General features: G+C 44.6%; 1 protein-coding gene and 1 pseudogene across 2 annotated transcripts in view; both read right to left on the bottom strand.

The window, feature by feature from the left end:
* Positions 1 to 5,300: 5,300 nt before the first annotated feature.
* On the bottom strand, positions 5,301 to 23,257 carry LOC149747486 (uncharacterized; annotated as a pseudogene).
* CNBD2 (cyclic nucleotide binding domain containing 2) overlaps positions 21,022 to 26,294 on the bottom strand; it is a 72,938-nt gene continuing 67,665 nt past the window's right edge. For both annotated transcript variants that reach the window (XM_022592528.3, XM_089896832.1), the window contains one exon: positions 21,022 to 24,812. In XM_022592528.3, coding sequence (XP_022448236.1) covers positions 24,494 to 24,812 — 319 coding nt within the window. In that variant the 3' untranslated portion in view covers positions 21,022 to 24,493. The remainder of the gene's footprint in view (positions 24,813 to 26,294) is intronic.

Here is a 26,294-nt window from a genome sequence, read left to right as displayed (position 1 = left end):
ATACCACTGAGGACAAGGCTAATGTAGTGCTGATTGTGCTAAGTGAGTCAATTCACAGAGAGCTATTAAGTAAAAACTGGTATTGATGGTACATAGGTATGGAGGAAGTTGTTAAGCTGATTAGGGAATGACTCAAATTTGAGAAACATCTGTACTAAAGCAGAACCAAGTCCCAGATGCAGGCAGTGATGATAACGATGAGGACTATGTGCTGCTTCTCTGGGACACACCCACACACAAGCCATTCCCCGGGCCCTGCTGCCAGGCAGACCTGTCTCAGTGCAGATGCGTGCTGATGTTGATAACGGCGGAATTGCGCATGCCCAGGCCCGGGACGGATGGATGCTGCACTGTTTCCCAAATGAGCTGCGTGGGTGGCTTGCAGCTCAGCACCATTGCTGCTAATGAGCTTGGAACCGTTGGCCTAACAAACACGTTCCGTGTCACAGGCCTGACATGTGGTGTTTCCCGAGGAGAAGTGCCAGGAAGGCTCGTTATTTTTACTTTTTTTTCCCGTGTTTCATCCTTAATCTGAGATAGGCAGAAAGACGTGGCGGACTTAGCAGTCAGACCCGGTACACTCCTGGCCCAGAGTCTTGTCTGAGGTCTGCAGACCAGTCCCCCAGCCCCACGGAGGATGCTCAGCATTGAACTGGAGTATTTAGCTTGCCCTACTCTGCACGATCCTGAGCCCTGACCGAGGCCCTGAATCTACTTCCTGGTTAGGGTGTGATGCTCCAGAATCTCTGGCCTGATCTGAAATAGAAAGCCCTTCAAGAAGGAAGTTTTTTAATTTCCCTGTTTCTAGTCTGAACTGTGGGTGGCTGCAGGCTGGTGTGTGCTCAGGCCTCTAAACCCTCTATAGTGCCTTCCCAGGGGGCGCTGGAGTCACATGACCTAGGTTAGAATCCTAGTTCTTCCTAAGAACTAGATAAGTTACATTGCCTCTCATCTCTAAAAGGAAGATAGGGACTTCCCTGATGGCCCAGTGGGTAAGACTCCGCACTCCCAATGCAGGGGGCCCGGGTTCGATCCCTGGTCAGGGAACTAGATCCCGCATGCCACAACTAAGAGCCCACAAGCTGCAACCAAAAAGATCCCGCGAGGCGCAACTAAGACCTGGCACAGCCAAATAAATAAATAAATACTTTAAAAAATAATTAAGAGGCTATTAGAGTCACCCAGACTAGAGATATTGCTGATTTAGACTAGGTTATAGATCAGCACTGTCCTATGACTTTCTGCATGGTGGAAATGTTCTATATCTGTGCTCATACAGTGGCCACTAGCCACCTGTGGCTCCTGAGCACTTAGAATGTGGCTGGTGCAGCTGAGGAATTGAATTCTTAATTTCATGTCATTTTAATTAATTAAAATTTAAATAGCCTCCTGTAGTTAATTTCCAAAATATACAAACAAATCATACAACTCAATAACAAAGAAACAAACAACCCAATCAAAAAAATGGACAGAAGACCTAAATAGACATTTCTCCAAAGAAGACATACAGATGGCCAACAGGCACATGAAAAGATGCTCAACATTGCTAATTATTAGAGAAATGCAAATCAAAACCACAGTGAGGTATCACCTCACACTCGTCAGAATGGCCATCATTAAAAAGTCTACAAATAATAAATGCTGGAGAGGGTGGAGCGAAAAGGCAATCCTCCTACACTGTTGGTGGGAGTGTAAATTGGTGCAGCCACTGTGAAAAACAGTATGAAGTTTCCTTTAAAAACTAAAAATAAGAGCTACTATATGATCCAGAGATCCCACTCCTGGGCATATACCCGGAAAAGAGAAAAACTCTAATTCGAAAAGACACATGCACCCCAATATTCATAGCAGCACTATTTACACTAGCCAAGACATGGAAACACCCCAAATGCCGATCAACAGACGATTGGTTTAAGAAGATGTGATATATACAGTGGAATATTACTCAGCCATAAAAATAAATGAAATATTGCCATTTGTGGCAACATGGATGGACCTAGAGAATATCATACTAATTGAAGTAAGTCAGACAGAGAAAGACAAATATTGTATCACTTATATGTGGAATCTAAAAAAAATACAAATGAATCTATATACAAAATAAAAACAGACTCACAGACATAGAAAACAGACTGTGGTTACCAAAGGGGAAAGGGAGGGGGTGGTGGGATAAATTAGGAGGGTGGGATTAACAGATACAAACTGCTATACATAAAATAGATGAGCAATAAGGATTTACAGTGTAACACAGGGAACAATATTCAATATCTTGTAATAACCTCTAATGGAAAATAATCTGAAAGTATACAAATAATATGAATATATAACTGAATCACTTTGCTGTACACCTGAAACTAACACAATATTATAAATCAACTATACTTCAATTTTTAAAAAATAGCCTACTGGGTAGATGGACCTAGAGTCTGTCATACACAGTGAAGTAAATCAGAAAGAGAAAAATATCATATGCTAACACATATATATGGAATCTAAAAAAAAAAAAAAAAAGGTTCTAATGAACCTGGGGCAGGACAGGAATAAAGACGCAGATGTAGAGAATGGACTTGAGGACGTGGGGAGGGGGAAGGGTAAGCTGGGACAAAGTGAGAGAGTGGCATGGACATATATACACTACCAAATGTAAAGTAGATAGCTAGTGCGAAGCAGCTGCATAGCACAGGGAGATCAGCTCCGTGCTTTATGACCACCTAGAGGGGTGGGATAGGGAGGGTGGGAGGGAGATGCAAGAGGGAGGGGAAATGGGGATATATGTATATATATAGCTGATTCACTTTGTTATACAGCAGAAACTAACACAACATTGTAAAGCAATTATACTTCAATAAAGATGTTAAAAAAAACGCATATACTAAAAAAAAAGAAAAAGAAAAAAAATAGCCTCCTGTAGCTAGCGGCTACTATATTGGACAGCACAGGAAATTGGCTGTACCTTAAATATATTTAGGAGGAAGATAGAACTTGTGATGGTTGGGGGATAGGGAGTGAGAGAGAATGGAATCAAGGACGATGTCCAGTTTTTTTATTGGGGAACTGGGAGAATGATACTACCATTTACTGACTTGGAGAAGAACAGGCTCTGGGGAGATACCAAGAGTTTTGTTTCATTTTGTTTTTAAATATTTATTTATTTATTTGGCTGTGCCGGGTCTTAGTTGTGGCATGCGGGATCTTCTTTGTGGTGTGTGGGATCTAGTTCCCTGACCAGGGATTGAAACTGGGCCCCCTGCATTGGGAGCATGGAGTCTTAACCACTGGACCACCAGGAAAATCCCAAGAGTTTTGTTTTGCACAACAGGAGTTTTAAATACTGTTGGAACATTCAACTAGAGATATCAAGTAGAAAGTAGGATATGTACATGGATGCCATCATCACCTTTAGGTTCCAGCAATACCAGGCTGTTGACTGCTTAGAAGGGTGGGAGATCAGAAATGGGACCAAGAACTCCACACTGAGACTTTCCTTCTTCTTGTCTTGGTTATTGTTCCAATCAACCACAAAGCCAGCCAGTCCTTGTTTGAAACCCTGTGATCTGTGGCTCCTCCTTCCCCTCCTCCCTCTTCTCTCCAGGTATGGAGCTCAGGGGCGCCTTCCTTTGCAAAGCTAGAAACCCTCACCCCACCTGTTTTCTACTCAGGTAGCCACTCCTATGGCTCAGGCCTTTGTCATCTCATTGTGGACTAGAGCCGCAGTGCCCAGAGCTCCTGGCCTTCTCACCACTCCTGCTTTCCGCCTTCTAGCAGAGGGGTCTTTCTGACTGTAGGATTTCCCTCCTGGGAATCCTGTCTGGGTCTGCATCAAAAGTCTTAAGCCTGAACCAAGGCTTTGATCCTTCTTTACATTTCTAGAATTGCATCCAAAGGAAATCAGAAAGCCTCCACAAAGTTTGAAAATCCACAAGAAAGTTCCTCACGGCATTTATTATAACAGCTAAAAGCATACTTCTCAACCATATCTTACATGACCTATCAGCAGTCTCCCTTGAAACACATTTACTTCCCGGATACCGCATTCTGTGGTTGTTCTCGTACCACTCTGGTCACTCCTCAGTCTCCTTTGCTGGTTCTTTCTCATTGCCCTCATCTCTACACATTACAGTGCCCCAGAGCTCAGGCCTGAGACCTCTCTCTCTCTTTGCATACACCCTTGGTTCTCTCATGCAGCCTCATAGCTTTAAAGGGATCTGTATCCTGATGACTCCCAAAAGTATATATCCAACTCCAACTCTCCCCTGAGTGCCAGACTCACAAATACAATTATCTACTTGACATCTCCACTTGAATGTCAAACAGACATCTCAAACTTACCATGTCCCAAACTGAAGTCAAGATATTCTCCCCGGGCTTCCCTGGTGGCGCAGTGGTTGAGAGTCCGCCTGCCGATGCAGGGGACATGGGTTCGTGCCCCGGTCCGCGAAGATCCCACATGCCGCGGAGCGGCTGCGCCCGTGAGCCATGGCTGCTGAGCTTGCGTGTCCGGAGCCTGTGCTCCGCAACGGGAGAGGCCACAGCTGTGGGAGGCCCACGTACTGCAAAAAAAAAAAAAAAAAAAGATACTCTCCCCAAAACTCCCTCCTCCATGGTTTCTCCCATCTCATTTAATGGCAATTCCCTCCCTTATTTGCTCAGGCCAGAAGCCTTGGAGCCATCCTCAATTCCTCTCTTTCAACTTCACATCTGGTCTATCAGCAACCTGCAGGCTGGATCTTATATTTATGCTGAATTCAATCATTGTTTTGCCATCTTTGCTGCCATCATCCTGGTACAAGCCACTATCCTGTTTCACCCCATTGACAGCAATGGCCTATTAGTAGGTCTCCCTGCTTCTTCTACCTCGGGTCCCACTTCAGCTCTTCTCCATACTGCAGGGCAAAGCCCTCCAACGTCTCCCATTTCACTCAGAAAAATACACCAAATTCCCTTTTCCGTCTTTCGCATTATGTGAGTGGTTTAACGTCTACACTCTTGCTGCTCACTCTGCTCCAGCCTGTTTGTTGTCCCTCTAATACGCCTCAACTTCAGTGCCTGTGCACTGGCCGCTCCCTCTGCCAGTAAGGCTCGTCCACCTGACATTCCCTTGGATGGCTCCATTCCCTCACCTCCGTATGTCTGGTCAAAAGTCACGTGGCCACATTCCACACTCACACCTCATATTCCCCTTCTTTTATTTTTTCGTAGCACTTTCACCATCTGCCCTTTTACACATTTTAAGGGTTGTCTGTTTTCCCTACTATAGTGTAAATTTCAAGGGGGCGGAAATATTCGCGCCCCTTCACTGCTGCATTCCCCAGTGATTATGTGGCACACAGTAGGTGCTCAATTAATAAGGGGTAAATGAGTGAACGAATGAAAGATTGTAAGGAACCTCAGTGTCTTAACAGTGGGGGTGTGAGGGAATGGAGAAATACGCATGCTCAGGGAATCCTGAAAAATTACCGTTCGTTAGGGCAAGCCAAGAGGGCGTCCGGACCTCACGTGACACCTCCCTCGTCCTTCCCCCTGCCGGAACGTTTCAGTCCCGGAACCTTGGCTCGCGGGTCCCGCGCGCTGGCACTTCCGGTACCTCTCTTCTCTAGCCAGCAAAGAGAAGTGCCAAGTCAGTTCCGGCAGAGAGCGCGGTGAGGAGCGGATCGCGGCCTTCTAGCCCGGGGCCCTTCAGGCCCTCCGGCCTCTGGTCGGCAGGTGAACTGGGGGGCCCCCGGGACAAGCTCAGGCTGTGTCTTACCGAGCCCCAGAGCCCTCGCCGCAGCCGCCCACTGGCAGGGCCCGAGCCTGGAAGCAGCAACGAACTGCTCCCCCACCCCCACCTCCGCGACCTAATGGCGGCGGCCCCTCGGAGCCCAGATCCCGCCCACCGCTGGGTCTCTTGACCCCACGCTGCAGGGGTTAGGCGAAGCCTCCGGCAGGCCACCGAGGACGTGGCGCCTTTGGGCGTCGGGCGTGGCAGGGCGAGAAGAATGGCGGCCACTGGAACGCTGCGGAGGGCCGTTAGAGCCTCGAGGGCCCGGGAAGGGGGCTCTACGTGGACGCCAGCTCAGCCACCCTTAGGCCTTGGAGCCCGCGCGGATCCGGGACCTGAGGTGACCTCTCTGCCCCAGTTGGACGAGACCTCACCTCGTCCGGACAACGACGGACAAAGGCCTTAACAGGCCCGGAAGGTGAGCGGAGCCCCGGTCGACGACGGGTGGAACGTTAGCGGGTCATCGGGCGGTTGGTCGTCGTTCTACCAAGACCTCGATGTCGGAAGATAGAAATGGTAGAATAACGTACCACATGCGGCCAATAGGAAGTGCCAGCCACCCTTTGGGAAGATTTACTGGCCGTTTATAGAAGGCCTGTGTATATAATATGAAAAAGCTGCTCTCAACTTTCCCCCCAACCTTCCGAAAGAAAACTTTTCGCTACATATAGGCCTTCTAGATGTGAAGAGGTTGCCGACGTATGATAGAGTTAAAGTCACATGTCTTGTAAATGCCCATTTGTTTCTTTAAAAAAACCGTAGAAAAGAAATGTCTTCTGGAAATGACTTTTCGAAATGGAGTTGTTTGACTACCTCTAGAGGCGACATCAGGAGCCACAGAGGTCCACGTTTGTTCAGTGGGTTAGAGGACATGGAATGGAAGACGTTGAGGAGGAAGAAAAGAAGGTTCTGTGCCAGACTGATCACAGAAGACATTTGCATATTAGAACCATTGTTTTGTGTGTGCATTTTATTCCTTACTACTGTATGTGTAGTTGACAATAAGTACTTTTTTGATATATCTAGTTTTTCTAGATCTTCTAAAGTGCCTGATATTTGTTCAAAGTAGAGGTAGTAAAAAGACATTTTGTAAATATCTTTTTGTTAAAATTCGTATGAAATGTTGTTTTGCGGGGGAGGGGTGGCCAAACCACCTTTTTGAACAGTACGCAGTATGCACTGTGTTTGTTTGTGCACTGGTTCAAGGTCGCGGGGAGGAGAAGGAAGTGCAAAGAGCTGTGTGCCAGTGTGTTTATAGTGAGGCAAGATTAACCATTGTCTTTTTTATGTTCCTGCATTTTGTTTCACTTTGCTGTGTATATAGTGTATATAATGGACAAATGAGTCCTAATTTACAACATCTAGTCTTTCTAGATGTTAAAGAGGTTGCCAGTGTATGACAAAAATAGAGTTAGTAAATAATACATTTTGTGTTAAAATTTCTAGGAAAGATTGTCTTCTGAAAATTTGAGCATGATAGCCCTCTGGGTTGGTGGAGGGGGGAGAGAGAGAAGGGGGTTGGTCTTAGAATGGCTAGAATGCTGGTATTTTGAAGACAGTTTCAGATTATAACTGTTACATGTGTGCAGTTCATTCAGTACTGCTCTGTATATAGTGGACAAATTAAGTCCTTATTTGAAACATCTAGTCCATCTAGATGTTTAGAAGTGCCCAACGTATGTTAAATGTAGATGTAGTAAAATATCACTTTGTAAATAACTTTTTGCTAAAATTCACAGGAAGTACTGTCTTTGGGAATGTTAAATGTTAAACCACCTCTCTGAGCAGTATACTATTGTCTATACTTGTTCAGTGGTTTGGAGGAGGGAGGGAAAGAATTGCAAAAGGTAATATGCTAGTGTGTTCATACCTGGACATTTTCAGACAAAACCATTTTTTGTATGTTCATTTTGTTTTGCTGTGTATATAGTGTATATAATGGACAAATTGAGTCCTAGTTTTGCAACATCTAGTCTCTAGATGTTAAAGGGGTTGCCAGTGTATGACAAAGTAGTAAAATTAGCACATTTTATATACTTTATTGAAATTCATAGGAGAGCTTGTCCTCTGTAAATGACTTTTGGATATGAATTTGTTCAACCACCTCTAAGCATTACATATGCATGTACTTGTCCACGGATTGGTGGTGGAGAGAAGGAAGTGAGGGAGGAAATGGTTCAGGCCAAAATGGTCATATTTAGAAGATACCTCAGATTATAACCATTGTTACATGTGTGCAATTTTATTTAACAGTGCTGTGTACATAGTGGACAAGTAAGTTCTTATATGAAATATCTATTCTTTCTAGATGTTTAGAAGTGCTTGATGTATTTAAAAGTAGTTTTAGTAGAATAATGCTTCTTGTAAATAGCTTTTAAAAACTGATGGGAAATACTGTCTTTGGAAATGGAATTGTTAAACCTCCTCTCTGAACAGTATACTCTGCTTGTTCATTGGGTTTAGGGAGGTGGGAGGGAAGATTGCAAAAGATGTTTTGCTAGCAGGTACTAGAACATTTCAACTTATCCATTGCTCTATATGTTACATGCATTTTGTTTAACTTTACTGTATATATTTTGTATATACTGGACCAATGGGTCCCAATTTTATAATATCTAGTCTCTAGATATTAAAGAGGTTGCCAATGTATGACAAAAGTAGAGTTAGTAAACTAACACATTTTGTACACTTTGTGTTAAAATTCATTGAAAAGCCGTCTTCTGAAAAGGGCCTTTGGAAGTGAAATTGTAAATCACATCTAAGTGACACTTGTGCCTGTACTTGCCCAATGTTGGATGGATGGCAGAAAGGAGGTACTGGGAGAAATGAAGTGTTCTAGATTAGAATGTCCCTATGTAGAAGACACTTTCAGATCTAACCATTGTTACATGTGTGTAGTTTATTCAACACTACTGTGTATATAGTGGACAAACTTTAGTCCTTATTTGAAACATCTAGTCTTTCTAGATGTTTAGAAGTGCACAAAGTATGTTAAAAGTAGAGGTAGTGAAGTAACATATTTTGTAGATATATCCTTTTGTTAAAATTCATATGAAATACTGTCTTTTAGAAATGGAGTGGTCGAAATGATCAAACCACCTCTCTGAGCAGTACACATTATTTTATTTGTGCTGGTTCAGGGAGAAAGAAGAAAGTGTAAAGGGCTTTATACCAAGACTAACCATTGTCTGGTGTGTCTCTGCATTTTGTTTTACTTGGCTGTGTACATAAAGGACAGAGGGTCCAAATTTACAACATCTAGTCTTCCTAGATGTTAAAGAGGTTGCCAGTGTATGACAAAAATAGCCGATAAATACATTGTGTACACTTTGTGTTAAAATTCATAGGAAAGACTTCTGAAAACAACTGGAGGAAGTAAAATTGTTAAAATCCCCTCTAAGCATTACAGATGCTTATTCTTGTCCACCGGGTTGATAGAGATGAGAAGGGGAAGCTTCTAGGCCAGAGTGTTCCTGTTTAGGAGACACTTTGTGACTATAGCCTTTGTGTGCAGTTTCTTCAGTGCTACTACGTGTATACATAGTGGACAAACTTAAATCTGTATTTGAAACATCTAATCTTTCTAGATGTGTAAAAGTACACAACATATGTTGAAAATAGAGAGTTAAAAGCAACACCTTTTTAAGTATTTTTTTTCTGTTAATTCATAGGAATGGTTGTATTGGGGGAGTGGAAATTGTTAAAACTTGAGTCTTGGAGCATAAGCTGACTATTCACTGGGTGGTGGGGAGGCGGGGAGCAGACAGGGAAGGAAGTACAGAGAAGGGATCTGTGCCCATGAGTCTTTAGACAAGTTCAGATTGTCTAACCATTGTTCTATTTGTGTGTTTTAGTTAATATTGCTGTGTATTAAAGAATAAGCAAGTCCTGATGCCCAAAGTATATTAAAAGTAGAGGTAGTAAAATAACCCCTTAATAAATGCCCTTTTGTTGGTTTTTAGGAAGGGCTGTGTCTTCTGGGAGCGTCTATGTTAATCCACCTCTTGGAGCTAGATATAGTCCTGTACTTAGTTGCTGATATGCTGGAGGAGGAGTAAGAGGAAGGGTGAAGGGAAGGGCTCTTAGCTAATATCTCCATGTCTAGAAGACAGTTTTAGGTTATAACCATAGGTCTAAATGTGCATTTTTGTAAAGTACCAATGCTTACTATGGACAAGGTTCATTCATTATTTTGCAACATCTAGGCTTTTTAGGAGCCCTGAGGTGACAATGTATGATAAAAAGTAGAGCTAGTGAATTAACCAATTTGTAAATATCTTTGTTATAATTGGTAAAAAAGTAGCATCTTGGACATGGAATTGTTAAACCATCTGAGAAATGTACACCAGGACTTGTTCATTAGGTTGGCAGCAGAGGGGCAGAAGGAAGTATAAAAGGGAGGGAAGTATGTGGATGTATTCCTTTTTATATTTTGATGATAACCATTGATGTGTGTGCATCTCTTAGCTGTACTATAGGAATACATTGTTAAGTAATTCAGTGGAAATATACCTCCTTGCTAATACTTTAATAGTTTAGATCAGATAATGAATCCTCTTAAAAGCATTATACTTTGGGTACTCTGTTGCTTTATGTCTCATTTTTAATTGAACGTTAAGGGAATGTAGTATTTTAATCATAACTCTGCCAATATCTTTATCTAGAGGCCTGTTGCCATTTTTGTCTTCTCTGAAGTTTTTGTCGCCAAGAAAGGATTACATTTTTTTTCCTTCCAGATTGAGTTGGTGTAGTGTATTTTTGGTTATCAAAATACTCATAGCTTTGGGACTTTGAAATGGTAAATATTCATGATGTGTGAAAAAGCATGATACATAACTGTATGATCTTAATTACATAAAAATGAATGCTTAGTTGTGTTTAAATACACAAACGAGACCTAGAAGGACACATCAAATGGTAAATTGCTTGTGATGATGGATGACTGTTTTTTGCTTCTTGTGTTCTTTGGTTTCCTATTATGCACATGTTAACTTTTAAGAAATAAATGTTATTTTGAAAACCTTAATGAAGTCTCCATAGAAGCATAGTGTCCACACCCTTCATGCCTGGGCTCTGAGGTATCTGAAGTGTCATGTCTTACGATGCCTTCCATTGCTTAGACGTTAGCCCCGCTACCCCCAGCGATGTGCCTTGCTGTTCTAGGTAACTAGTTCTGTGCTTCGGTGATTCCAGCTTTGCTCAAGCTATTCCTTCCGCCCATAGCGCCCTTCCCATGTTTTTCTTTTTCTTTTTTATCGATTTATTTTATATATTTATTTCTGGCTGCATTGGGTCTTTGTTGTTGCACGCAGGCTTTCTCTAGTTGGCGGTGAGCGGGGGCTACTCTTCGTTGTGGTGCGCGGGCTTCTCTTGCGGAGCACGGGCTCTAGGTGCGCGGGCTCAGTAGTTGTGGCTCGCAGGTTCTAAAGCGCAGGCTCAGTAGTTGTAGCGCATGGGCTTAGTTGCTCCGCGGCACGTGGGATCTTCCTGGACCGGGGCTCGAACCCGTGTCCCCTGCATTGGCAGGTGATTCTTAACCACTGTGCCACCAGGGAAGCCCCCCTTTCCAATTTTTTCATCTAGCAAAATCATTCTTTGTTGCCCTCTCAAATTTTGTATACAGTCTTGCCTACAAGAACCTGACACTCCAGAACCAAATGTCAGAAGTTAGGCCCTTTCCCTTGCAGCCCCTACTTGTGCCTCTTGTATCGACATATGGAACCCACTTGTACTGTCATTGTTACCTGAAACTCTACTGGATTGAGCTCTGGCTTAAGTCATCTTACCGCAGGGTGCAGCACAATGCCTGACACATAGTAGGTGGGTAGGAAATGTCCGTTGAATACAAAAGAGCCAAAAGCTCAGCTTTTCAGACAGTTGTATGGCGTAGCTGCTGCCGTCATCAGTTGAATAGTCAGGGCTTCCCAGGCTGGCGGTTCCTATCAGCTGACCAAACCAGAGGGTGAAGGTTGGATGCAGCACCACCCACCCCAATCAGGCATCAAATAGTCTCTAATGGAATACCAGAGGGTTTCTTACACCCAGCTTTGAGAGTGAAGCTCAAGAGACACTGGCCTCGAAATGTGGGGAGGTGGCATTTCTGGTGCTTCCCTGGGTGCTCTTGGTATAACATGGGTGGGCTGGGAGCCAGTGAGGGCAGGTAGAGGAGGCCCTTCCCATTGCCATCGTCTTCTGTTGATGCCCCTATGAGACAGGTGTTAGCTGATGGAGATGGGCTTCAGGGAGGCACATATGCCTGGAACCCCTGTCCTGGAAGGGGAGAACCAGGTGCGTTTGGACAGCTCATCCCAGGCTAGGACTAGTCTGCAACCCCAATCCACCAGAGCTGGAGATAAAAGCTGAAGCTCTCTGTAATTAAAGGTGGAGTCACCAATAAAGGTCTGGGGGGTGGGGGGAAGGTAGGCTCATGAAGAGTTAAAGAGAAAAGGTTAGCTCTTGGACCCCCAGACAAAGCTAACCCTCAGTGGACAGAATAGGAAAGTGAAGTCCAGAGAGGGGACAGGCCCCACCGGGGTCACACCTCATAAATAACATGTATTGCCAGGGAAAGAGCACTGGAAGCGAGTCAGAGGCCTCAGCTCTCGTCTGAGCTGTCTCACGAGCTAGGGAACATTGGCCACCTGACCCCCTCTGAGCATCAGTCCCCTCCTCTGTAAATGAGGGGTTTGTTCTGGCTGGTTGATGAGGTACGCCTCTCCAGATCACATTCTGGGCTTTTCAAAGCCACAGAGTTCAGCAGCAGAGCCTGGGCCAGAAGCTTCTAAATCCCATTCTCTATTAAAAGGAAGCAGGGGCCCTGGAGAAATGGTTAATTCCAGGGCTGCAACAGGAAAGTACGAGATCATCCTGGAATATCCTGTGGCAGCAGAAAACAAGGAAGTGCCTCAGAGAATGATAGGAACATGTCAGGAGGACCCCAGAAGCCAGCTTGAAGTGGCTTCCATCGGCCTAATCTGTGGCAGTTTGTGCATCAAAATAGGAAATGATAATAACAAATACACTGAATAAAATAGGAAGCCATGAGTCCAATGCTGATATAAGTGAATAAATAAACGGAAAGTATGATAAGAAAGGGAATATTTACATAGTTCCAAAGCACCTCCTCACAAAATACCTATTAAAAGGGAATAAGACATGCTCAACAGAGTGAAATGGCAACGTACGGAATGGGAGAAAATACTTGCAAATCATATATCTGATATATCTAGAATATATAAAAAACTCTGACAACAAAAAAATCCAATTAAAAAATTGACAAAGGACTTGAATAGACATTCTTCGAAAGATGACATACAGATGGCCATCAAGCATATGAAAAGATGCTCAACCTCACTAATAATTAGAGAAATGCAAATCAAAACGACAATGAGATGTCAACTCATACCCATTAGGATGGCTACTAACAAAAACAGAATGACAGGTGTCGACAAGGATCTGGAGGAATTGCAACCCTTGTTCACTGTTGGTGGGATTGTAAAATGGTGCAACTGCTATGGAAAACAGGATGACAGTTTCTCAAAAAAATCAAAACTAGAACCACCATATGACCCAGCAGTCCCACTTCTGGATATACATCCAAGAAATTTGAAAACAGGTCTGAAAGAGATATTTGCATATCCATGTTCATAGCAGCACTATCACAAAAGCCAAGAGGTGGAACCCAAATTTCCATCAACACATGAATGGATAAGCAAAATGTGGTATATACGTGCCGTGGAATATTATTTAGCCTTAAAAAAGCAAGAAATCCTGGGCTTCCCTGGTGGCGCAGTGGTTGAGAGTCTGCCTGCCGATGCAGGGAACACGGGTTCGTGCCCTGGTCCGGGAAGATCCCACATGCTGCGGAGTGGCTGGGCCCGTGAGCCATGGCCGCTGAGCCTGCGCGTCCAGAGCCTGTGCTCTGCGGCGGGAGAGGCCACAACAGTGAGAGGCCCACGTACCGTAAACAAACAAACAAACAAACAAAACCACACAAAAAAGCAAGAAATCCTGACACATGCTACAACTGGGATGAACCTTGAGGACATTGTGCTAAGTGAAATAAGCCAGGCACAAAAAGACAAAGACTGTATGATTCTGCTTATATGAGGTGTCAAAAGTTGTCAAGTTCATAGAGACAGAAAGTAGAAGGATGCTTACCAGGGGCTGGGGGGAGGGGGAAAGGGGAGTTGTTTAGTGGGTACAGAGTTTCAGATTTGCAAGATGAAAAAGTTCTGGAGATCTCTCTCACAATGTGAATATACTCAACACTCTTGAACTATACACGTAGAAATGGTTAAGATGGTAAATTTCATGTTATGTGGGGTTTTTTTTTAACAGCATACATTTTAAAATGAAAAGGAAATAAACAACAAGAGTAACTTTACAGTGGAGACACCATTTTCATCCAATAATAAGTTACCACCAGTAATGGGACAAATTGAAATCTTGCACCACCTGATAACATCCAATGGGAAGAACACAGCATCACTTCTGGGATTTCCTGCCTAAGATGCATAACCTAAATCGAACCATGAGAAAACATCAAACAGGTCCTTTCTTGTAGAAAGAACACTACAAAATAACTGGTCTATAATCTTCAAAAGTATCAAGGTCATGAATGTCAAAGAAAGGTTGAGAACTATATCAGATAGAAGGAAACCAAAGAGGCATGCCAACTAAGTGTACTGCACAATCGTGAACTGGATCCTTTGCTATAAAGGATGTTATTGGGACAACTGGCAACATGTGGATGGGCCCTGAGGATTCGATGGCTGTAATGTGTCAGTGATAATTTCCTGATTTTGATGGTTGTGGTTACATAAGAGAATGTCCTTGTTTGAGGAAATAAACACTAAATTATTTGGATGTGCTGATGCATCCGGTCCCAACTTACTCTCAAATGGCTTTTTTGTATTGTAACTGCAACTTTTCCGTGAGATGATTTCAAAATTTATAAAATTAAACAAAAAAGAAACGTCCATGATACTCTAAGTAAAAAATCCAAAATGTGCTGTCCATTATGGTGGCCACTACCTACCTATAGCTATTTAAATTACTTAAAATTAAAAATTCAGTCCTCAGTCACATTAGCCACATTTCAAGTGCCCAGTAGCCATATATGGCTGGTGGACATGTATGATAGAACATTGTCATCATTGCAGAAAATTCTATTGGACAGAGCTGGTATAGCTTCTTCCTTTATTTTTGGTTAAAATAATAAATAAGGAAATGGGTATGAGTATGTGAACTTTGAGAAGGTTACGTACCAAACTGTTAGTCAAGTTATCCTTGGGAGATGAGACTAGATGGGTGAAATAGTAGAAATGTTTCAATTCTCATTATATACATTTTAAAATTTGGGATTATGAAAAAAATTTTTAGAATTTTTCTAATATTTATATAGATAAATATCTACCTACCTACCTACTACCTGTCTGTCTATATTTTTAAAGCATGTTTTAGGAATTACTTGATGCCAGTGAAGTTTGCGGAGCACAGGCTCCAGACGCGCAGGCTCAGCGGCCATGGCTCACGGGCCCAGCCACTCCGCGGCATGTGGGATCTTCCCAGACCAGGGCACGAACCCGTGTCCCCTGCATTCGCAGGCGGACTCCCAACCACTGCGCCACCAGGGAAGCCCGCCAGTGAAGTTTTAAATGACCTTTCTTGTGATGAAGACCTATGAAAAGGGAATTTAAATTTCACGGCGCTACCAATAACGCTTGAAGAGGCAAATAGCTCATGGGTGCCTCCTGCTTCACCACGCAAAACAGGATCTTGCTGACCTCACTTGACATAACCCAAGAGTCCCAAACAAAGGGTCAGGCTCTAACTGCAATAGGACAGACTGCCATTAAACAGGAGGAAGAACTTTCTGACAGTATCAACATGAAACCTTAAGGACAAGGGATCACGGAAGACTGAGGATGTTTAAGAAGAGAAACAAACCGAGGTTTGGAGCCAAACAGACCCAGGTTTGAATTCTGGCTCTTCTACCAAACCAGCAGTGTGAAAATGGGGATAATACTAACCTTGCATGAGTGTGCATGAAGTGCCGGGTGGTGTTGCCACTGCTTTACGTGTGTTCTCACATCATCCTTAAATCCTTTTTTTTTTTTTTTAACTGCTAAAAACCACACTCCTGATATTCACCCCTAAATGTACTTCTCCTACAGTCTTCTCTGTCTCAGGGAATGGCTACTCCATCCTTCCACTTGCTCAAACCAAAATCTTTGGAGTTATCCTTAGTTCCTCTTTCTCATTGCTGACATTCAGTCCTTTAGCAAACCCTGATCGATTCTACCATCGAAATATGTCCACGATCAGCCCCATCGAGACACCACCACAATCAATATGGTGATCTGAGCCACCATAATCTCCTACTTGGATTATGGCACTGGCTTCCCAACTGTCCCCCATCCCCGTCTCCCCATGCCACCCTCATGCTTAAACCCCAAGCCTGTAGCCAGATCATATCACTCCTCTGCTAAGAACTTTCCAGAGGCTCCCTTCACATGATCATGAGCTGGCCTCCAGTCCCTCTCTGCCCTTGCCCTCTTTCAATTTCTCTCTCCTTTGACCCCATTCCAGCCACACCAGCCTTCTTGCTGTTATGCTTGAATGTGCTATCTCTCTGCCTGGAACATTCTTGCCCCGATATCTGCATGGCTCATCCCCTCGCTTCCTGTACTCATCAATATCACGGTCTTAGAGAAGCCTTCCCTGACTATCCTTTACAACGCAGTAACCTCTAACCCACCTCCATCCCCCAGATTCCCTGATTTTTCTTGTGTTCTTTAACCACTGACCCAGAATGTAAGCTCCTTGATGCCAAGGACTTTGGTTTGGTTTGGTGCTGTATCTCTAAAACCTGACCAGCTCTCTTCCTACAGCATGTCTGCTAACTGGAGATATACCGGTTGAAGTCATCTAGATTTTAGTTCAGTCCTTCCAGTTCCCATATGCTTCCCTATCTAATGGAGATGCCAGGAGCCTGGCAGCTAAGGGACAGAAGACAAGCACTGGCATAAAGGGAGGAGGAGGAGATAGGCAGCCAGCAGGCTCCAGGGCTCTCCTCTCAAGAAGGCAGAGGACCGCATGAGCTGGTAATCATCGAAGCTGATAAGTTGTGTATGATAATAGAGCAATGTGCAAATGCAGAATGATTCACCGGTGAGAGCATTTTACATGTGCAAATCCCCCAGCTGCTGTGATCTGTTAAACTGAGAAATGTCCATATGTGGGACTCTTCTATTTCAACTCTGTGGGCAGGGCTGGCCTCCAGGTCGGTCTGCAAGTCTCACAGACCTACTGTCTGTATCATTTTGTCCCTGGGTCCCCTTTTTTCTCCCACCCCAGGTTTTTGCTTTCTGAGAGTCAGACTCTGAATTTAGTGTTTTATGTGGACTATTTAAGTTAATCTTCATGACTTTATGAAACAGATGCTTTTATTATTCCCATGTTACAGATGGGGAAACTGAGGCAAAGAGCAGTCGCTTGCCTGCTGTCACGCAGCTGGTCGGAAGCAGAGCAGCCTAAATCCAGAACTCCTGCTCGTTATCCTGCTCCTTCTGCCCTGTGATGTCGGTGAGATCAGACAGAAGGACAGGAGAAGGTCTGGCTTTATGGGGAAGAGGCTTCCAGAAGAGCAATGAGCAATTCCTCTCCATCTCCACACAAAACAAGAAAAAATCTTGCACAGTAGCATGAGTTTTAAGTTATGACCGGAAGAAGGACTTTCTGACAGTATCTTTCAAGATAAAAACCTGCTCTCAGGAAAAGATATGGTCTCAGTTTCTAACCATTAAAATCATAGATGATCAGTGTTGTTAAGACTTAAAGACCATGAGTCCACCTCCTTCCATGTGATAAACGTGATAAGGGAGCAAGGGGGGAACAGCCGTCACCGGCAGCCAACCATTCTAGATACTAACTTTGTGGTGCCAGAAGGGACCCGAGGCCAAGAAGTCCAGAGCCAAGTAGAAACAGGCCCCTAATTTAAAGTACCCTGGGAGAAGGTAGCTCACAGTAAAATAGGTAGGAGGCACTTTTTTTTTTTTTTTTTTTTTTTTGCGGTACGCGGGCCTCTCACTGTTGGGGCCTCTCCCGTTGTGGAGCACAGGCTCCGGACGCGCATGCTCAGCGGCCATGGCTCACTGGGCCCAGCCGCTCCGCGGCATGTGGGATCTACCCAGACCGGGGTACGAACCCGTGTCCCCTGAATCGGCAGGCGGACTCTCAACCACTGCGCCACCAGGGAAGCCCAGGAGGCCCATTTGAAAGAAGGGAATGAAGACAAACTTCCCTACCCTCCTTGGGTGAGAAAATATTTTGTTACTCTCCTCAGGGACTGAGCAGATTCTTCCTTTCAAATAAGGAAATACTATGTTTCTTTTTTTGCCTTGGCTGTCAGAGAGCTCAAAGCTAGATTTTACAATCATCAGGGCTAACGCTCATATTGATACAAATCTATATTGACTTCTTCCATTTTCTTCTTCATTTTAATTGTCATTTCTAGTGAAATAGCATTTCCCCCCTTTTGCCCTGGACATCAGGGAGCTTCTCACCAGATTTTAAAATAAATTATTACCTAATTACAAAGTCAATTATAAAGTCAATTAGAGTTGTAATTTTTATTTTGAAATGATTTCACACTAAAATTGCAAGAATAGTGCAGCCAGTGTGGAAAACAGTATGGCAGTTCCTCAAAATATTAAAAATGGAATTACCATATGATCCAGCAATTCCACTTCTGAGTATATACCAAAAGAATTGAAAGCAGGGTCTCAAAGATATTTGTACATCCATGTACATAGCAGCATTATTCACAATAGCCAAAAGATGGAAGCAACCTAAATGTCCATCAGCAGATGAAGGGATAAACAAAGTGTGGTATGTATTGTACATACAATGGAATTTTATTTAGCCTTAAAAAGAAGGAAATTCTGAAGAAAAAAAAAAGGAAATTCTGATGCATGCTACAACATGGATGATTCTTGAGAACATTATTCTAAATAAGACATCTACAAAAAGACAAATATTGTATAATTCCACTTATTTAAGGTATGTAAAGTAGTCAGATTCATAGACAAAGTAGAACAGTGGTTGCCGAGAGCTGGCAGAGGGGAGTGGGGAGTGAGGAGTCATTGTTTAATGGGTACACAGGTTCACTTTGATAAGATGACAAGAGATCTGGAGATGGCTGTGGTGATGGTTGAACAACAGTGTGAATGTACTTAATGCCACTGAACTTAAAAACATATTTAAAAATGGCTGCGAGGGTAAGTTTTATGTGTATTATACAATTTAAAATAACTTTTTAAAAGTTACAAGAATGAAGGATGAACTAAGGTATCTACCATCATTATTTTTGTAATCTGGTCAGTTAATAAACAGTGACTGCTTTCAAATTGGAAAAAAAAAAAAAAATTGCAAGAATGATTCAAAGAACTCCTAAGTACCCTTCACCCAGATTCGCCAGTTATCATCATTTTGCTATATATGCTTTGCTCTTCTAAATATACACACAATATATTTCTAAATCATTTGAAAGTAAGTTGAAGAAACCATCTCCTTTAACAGCCAAGGACCTCAGTGTGTATTTCCTAAGGACAAGGAGATTCTCTTACATAACCACAGTAAAATTACCAACATCAGGACATTTAGCATTAATACAGTACTATTATCTCATCTGTTGTTCATTTTCACACTTCACCAAGGGTCTACATAATCCATTTTCTTCTTGATTCTGATTTTCTGTCGGGGTTGGAGGGAGGCTGAAGTACACCTACCAGACCCTGCCAATTTTACCAATGACGGTAGTGAAGCTCCAGAAAGGGAAGGAGCCTGGCTGAAAGACACAGCTTTTGTCCAGAAGTGCCGCCCTCCCAATATCCCCAGGCTCTGTCCCCAGGGCTAAAGCCCACAGCCTTTAGAAGCCATGAAAAACCCTCTTTCCAGCTTTGGTGCTGCTTCTCAGCCACCTAGAAATTACTCGTCTTCATTGTCAGCTCTGAACCTGTGACTACAAATTCTGCAACTCAGCACCCTTGTGGTTAAACCCCTTAAATCCCCAAATGACAGAAAAGCCTCATGGCAAAATAGCCTCTAGTGAGTGCGATGGAGGTTGCGAAGTTACCCATCTCACCCCTTAGACCTTCTGTAACAGGAAGGTAAGATTTTTCCATGAGTTATATAAAAGGAATAGAGGATTTAAAGAATGCTTTTTGCTTCCAACCCCAAGGAGGGATCTTAAACACTTCCTATAACAAATGCTGGCAATATCTCCTGTGTTTCTCAAATGGGTTTTTTCATTTTCCCCAAACAGTGGAAGCTATCAGTACTGGGGGCTGTATTTTTGGCTTCAGTGGCCTGGGTGTGCCTCTCCAATATGACTAGGCTTATTTACATATGGAAAATCATCCCAGAGGGTGAATATATTCTCTCCAGCACAGTTCCAGGGTTGTGTGTACAGAATTTGTTTTGAAAACAGGTGGCTCATTTGGGATAGATGAGTGAGGATGGTGTCACAGTGCACACGCTGAGACGCTTCCTGCCTGGGAGGGTGCTGGGGTGCAGTGAAAGCTCTCGGATTTCCTGGAGCAACCACCTGGTAGCGAGTGAGCTTAGACAAGGCCTTTGCCTCTCTGGGCCTCAGGCTCCTCATCTGTCAGATGGGGACAATGCCACCTGGTTAGTTGCCAGGAAGTATTTTCAGGATAAGTGATAGCCTCTATAGAGTGCCTCACATAACGTGGGCACACAGGGAGCACTCTGTACCTGAGCCGGGCCCTACTCCCTTGTGACAGGTCACTATGGGCTTCCTGACCCTTGGATCTGTGCCAGGTGGGCAGTAAGAACCTCTAGCACTGAAAATTGTTTATTAGTAACACTTGTGTCAAGGGGTGTCATACTGGTTCCTTCTGAATGAACTCTTCTCCCAAATAAATCCTGATGTGACCTCCCTGCCTGATTCTGATCCGCTGCTGTTTGTTGCAGAGTGTATGCGGAAGGGGAGGGATTCTGAAGCTCACAGCCCAGAGGCTGGGTGGTTCTCACACATCCCTCCCCACACTGTCCCACTTATTCTTCCTTCGAATAGCACCCTTGCCCACAGTGCATGTTAATGCTTTGGTGACCTGCCTCTGCTCTCTCCCTCCAACGCTGCCTTTTAATATTGACATGAACCATTTCACTTAGAGTGTGGGGTTCGGGTGAGATGACAGCCAGCACCCTCCTATCCCAAATCTCTCGGAGATGATCTTTACCATTGATTATGAAAGCTTAGCCTTCCAAAGCCTTGGCTTCCTATTCCACTGAAGGGGGAAGAGGGTCTCTGGATGGCCAAATTGACCTTGATCAAAAAGGTACTAATAGGACTTCCCTGATGGTGCAGTGGTTAAGAATCCGCCTGCCAATGCAGGGGACACAGGTTCGAGCCCTGGTCCGGGAAGATCCCACATGCCGCGGAGCAACTAAGCCTGTGCACCACAACTACTGAGCCTGCGCTCTAGAGCCCGTGAACCACAACTAATGAGTCCATGTGCCACAATTAGGAGCCCACGCGCCTAGATAGCATGCTCCGCAACAAGAGAAGCCACCGCAATGAGAAGCCTGCACACCACAGCGAAGAGTAGCCCCCGCTTACCGCAACTAGAGGAAGCCCGTGCGCAGCAATGAAGACCCAATGCAGCCAAAAATAAATTTTTTTAAAAAAGGTACTAATACCATCTAACGTGTATTGACACGTACTATGTACCAGGGACTTTACATGTGTAACCGAACATAACTAGGGCCTCATGCTGCCCACTGTCTGCTTGGTAACTGAACTCAAAGAAACAGCACTATTGCATAAAATCATAAATAAGAGCTATCCAAAAAAAAAAAAAAAAAGCTATTCAAATGTTTACTTGGTTTCTCAAGAAAATGCCAAAGGAAAAACACATTCTCAGTGCACAGAAAAGCTCTATGAACACCTCTTTGGGCATTTCTCTTTCTCAAGTTCTTCTATCTGTTGCTTAGTAGCTTCAGAAAAAGATTTGCTCTTTCTGTTCCCCTCAAGACTTCCCAAAGCCCCAGCCCTCACAGCCTCTCCCCCTACATATGATGCCCTTGCTCCCAGGCTGCTCTTCTAATTTCTCACCCACCACTCCCCTAGAAAACTTGCTCTGCCTCCTACGCTGGAAGTTTTTTCTCTCACTTTCCAGGAAGCTGGACGCAGTGGTCCTGGTGAATAAAATCCTCCCCCTTGCTGTTCATGTACCACCTCTTTTAATCCTCAACAGCCATTAAGTGGCAGACCTAGGATCTTAGCCCAAGTCATTAGACTCCAGTCAGATGCTTAGCAAGATGGCTGTCATAGAATAAATGCTCAATAAAAAGCTTCCCACCCCTTCTCTGGTCATGTCAGGTCTACTCAAGAACCTTCAAGGGCTCCCTATTGCCTAGAGCAGGGGGTCAGCAAACAATGGCGCACAGGCCAAATCTAGCCTGCCACCTGTTTTGTTTTGTTTTTTTATAAAAATAAATTTATTTGTGTATTTATTCTTGGCTGAGTTGGGTCTTTGTTGTTGCGTGCGGGCTTTCTCTAGTTGTGGCGAGCGGGGGCTACTCTTCGTTGCGATGTGCAGGCTTCTCATTGTGGTGGCTTCTCTTGTTGCAGAGCACAGGCTCTAGGCGTGTGGGCTCAGTAGTTGTGGCACACAGGCTCAGTAGTTGTGGCTCGTGGGCTCTAGAGCGCAGGCTCAGTAGTTGTGGTGCACGGGCTTAGTTGCGCCGTGGCATGTGGGGTCTTCCCCGACCAGGGCTCGAACCCGCGTCCCCTGCATTCGTAGGCGGATTCTTAACCACTGCGCCACCAGGGAAGCCCGCCTGCCACCTGTTTTTGCAAATAAAGCTTTATTGGAATACTAAAGCTGCTTTCACCATGCAGAGTAGTTACAACAGAGACCACAAGGCCTGTAAAACCTAAAATATTTATTATTTGTCCTTTTATAGAGTTTGCTGATCCTTGGCCTACAGAATAAGAGGGAATGCAGACTGCCTCTTATCCTCCTTTGGATCTGCTACAGAGCAAGTACTTAATAAATACATTTCAAATGAATGAACAAAATGTCCACACCATCATCTTGGAGCCACAGACCTACACACAGAGATCTCTGAATATAGTCAGACACCCTAATTTACCTGGTCCCCAAACCATGCCACCCTGTCCTTGTAGGTCACAGGCAGCCCTTCCAGGACTGCTGCAGACATCCCAGGCTCCTCGACCCTCTGGAGCTATCAAGGAAGTGGAGATGGTTAAGTCCACTGCTTCTCTCCTCTCTTACATCCACACGCTCTTCTGACAGACAAATTCCCTACTCCTCCTCCTTTGCTGTGTAACATGAAAACAGCTTTCTTCTAAATTCGACAAACAGAAGTATAATGTTGAATGTGCTTTTCAAACTATACTCATCTCTTACTCGTGAAAACCATCTTGTCCAACACGCTCATTTTGCCACTGGGGAAACCGGAGGGCAGGTGAAGCACTCCAGGCACTCAAGGGGGTCCCATGGGACAGAAGCAGGCTCTCCAGAGCTCCCGATGCCGGCTCAATGCCCGGTGTTCCTCCGAGTCTGCTCCTCGTGGGGGTGCTGTGTGTGTGTGTGTGTGTGTGTGGGTACTGGTGGGGGAGGGCTCCTGTCTCTCCTGGCACCACCAGGCTGGGCTCTTGTGCTGCCATGGCCTCTACCAGGCCCCTCAGGGCTCTCAAAGTTTTCCCAAGGGAGAGAGGTGACTTGGTCCCAGGTCTGTGGTGCCGAGGCTGGAGTGAGACAGGAACCCTGAGTTCTAGGCCCAGCGCTACCAACAAGGAGAGCCGGCCCAGGCCAGTGACTGATGGCTTCCAGGCCCCGCCGGAGGGACCAAGGAGAGCTCCTTAGGTCCCACTGACCGCCTCCTTGTCTCTGGTCTGCATCCTCTCTCAGGCTGCTCACTCCTCATCCTTGACCCGGGACGCCGGCTCCTGTCACGCTGCCCATCTGTCTCTGGCTCCTTGTACCTCCCCCCGTGGTCACGCCTCACTCCAGTCTCTGGCAACACCCTGTCATTCTGACAGAGCTGCTTGACAAGCTACTGGCAAACCAGCAGCCTGCGGGCCCAACGCAGCCTGCGTATGTGTTTTGTTTGCCTAACACAGTATTTCAAAAACAATTTGAGTTCGTTGCTCACATTTGAAAACTGGTAGGAATCATCTAAAACACTGCCTTTCTGGGTTCTCCTGAAAAATCTAAAGATTGGCAGTACCGGGCCTGCATTACTTCCTGGCATGGCATCAACTGACTGGGTCTACGGAGCAGCGGCTCCCCCTGTATGGGGAATGTGCGCACCAGTCCCCACCGTTCCCTGCCGCCTCCCCAGTCCTTCTGCTACACTCCTTTAGACGACCTGCCGGCCTTGCAAGGCATTTGAGTTTGCAACCCCGTCTTGCCTCTGTGTCTCCCATCTGTCTCCTCAGATAAGACTCTCCCACTCTGAGGCTACCTCCAGTGATTAACCCATCCCCACCCAGCCTCCCAACCATCCCTTACTCAGTCCCACAAGTGTCCAGAGAGACAGTGCCCCAGGTGCTGCCCCAAACACCTCTCCGGACCCATGGCTCAGCCCTCAGGATCCCCCACTGTAAGCCCCACAACTCCCATGGTGGTTATTCAGGAAACACTAGGGTCAACCCAACATCTTTTATTGATTCTAAACAAGGACCCCTGCATTCTTATACTGAGGCAGGAGTTCTTGGATTTTGTACCGGGGTGCTATAATGGCTTCGACAATCCTCAATGGGGGGAGGTATTTCTGCGGTGCCATAAAAATGGGATGACGAGGTCTAGTCTTCTTGTCTAAGCTACACAAATCCAGCATCACAGCCTTGGGCTTGTAGATCCCTTTCTTCTTGGGCTGGATTGGGGTGAATGGTGGACACTGGCGAGGCTCCACCAGCAGCCGCATCAGGTCCTTCCGGAAGACATTCCAGCTGTTCTCCTCGAGGAACTTCTGGCACACATCTTCATCGCTGAAGGCAAGGCCCAGATGCTGAGGTTCCCACACGAGCTCCTGCCTGCCCCCTGCCCCCCCAGCCCTGCCTCCTTCCAGCCCCGAAACACACTGAGCCCTGTCCCACCTCCGTGCCTTTTCCCAGACTCTTCCCTCTGCCTCCTTTACCTTTCCACACCTTCATCACCTAGACCTGCACTATTCCATGTGGTGGCCACGAGCCACATGTGGCTACTGAGTACCTGAAGTGTGATGAATCTGAATTAGAGGTGTGCTCTGAGTATAAAATACACACCAGATTTCAAAGACTTAGAACAACAAAAAAAAGAATGCAGAATATCTCAGTAATTTTTATGTTGATTACATGTTGAAATGATAACATTTTAGATATACTGCATTCAATAAAATATATTATTACAGTTAATTTCACCCATTTCTTCTGATTTCTTATAACGTGGCTACTGAAAATTTTAAATTACGTACGTGATCATTAGCCATCAGGGAAATGTAAGCCAAAGCCACACAAGATACCACTTATGCCCACTAGGATGATGATAATTAAAAAGACAAATAATAATAAGTGTTAATGGGGATGTGGAGATATTGGAGCGAGGGTTCCAATGCATTGCTGCCAGGAATGTAAAATGATGCAGCCACTTTGAAAAAACAGTCCAGCAGTTCCTCAAAACGTTAAACAGTTAACTTACGACCCAGGAATTCCACTCGTAGGTATATACCCAAGAGAAATGAAAAATATGTCCACACAAAAACTTGAACAAGAATGTTCATAGCAGCATTATTCATAATAGCCAAAAAGTGGAAACAACCCAACTGTCCATCAGCTGATGAATGGGTAAATAAAAGAGTGTATATCCATGCACTGGAATGTTATTTGACAATAAAAATGAATGAAGTACTGATACATGCTAAGACATGAATGAACCTTGAAAACACTATAAGAAGCCAGTCACATATACATGGTTCCATTGATCTGAAATGTCCAGACAAGGCCACTCTATAGAGATAGAAAGTCCATTGGTAGCTACCTTGGACTGGTCTTGGTGCCCTGGCTCTACTCTGCCCCCTTCCCTCATAGCACATGAGGGTGAGGAAAGTGGAGGAGGGTGGAATGGGCTCAGGACTCATTGGTTTATTTTCTTCTGAGACCTCGGCAAGGGAAGGGCAAACTCAACTTCCACTGACTCACCTATACTCTCACCTAAGGAGGCAACTCTGATAAATCACTAACACATTAGAGCATTCTTCTGGGTAGATTATATTGACCAGGACAAAATCAACTTTGATTCATAGAGATCAACTTAATACAAAATCTAGAGGTCAGAATGGGCTACAAGTTAGTCCTGGTGATCTCAGCATTGCCAGCGTCAGCTCCTGCCAGCTCACGAGAGCAACTTCATGCTCGACGACATCAGGTTGGTAGCTCAAAACCGGCCATGGCGGTAGTACGCGCACCACAGAAACCAGCAAACACTTCCAAGCA

The sequence above is a fragment of the Delphinapterus leucas genome, chromosome 15 (assembly GCF_059928025.1).
Source record: "Delphinapterus leucas isolate spDelLeu-1000000601 "Yukka" chromosome 15, BTC_Dleu_Yukka2, whole genome shotgun sequence".
Lineage (NCBI taxonomy): Eukaryota > Metazoa > Chordata > Mammalia > Artiodactyla > Monodontidae > Delphinapterus > Delphinapterus leucas.
Note: the sequence above shows the minus strand (reverse complement) of the source record. Positions and strands in the feature narration are given on the sequence as shown.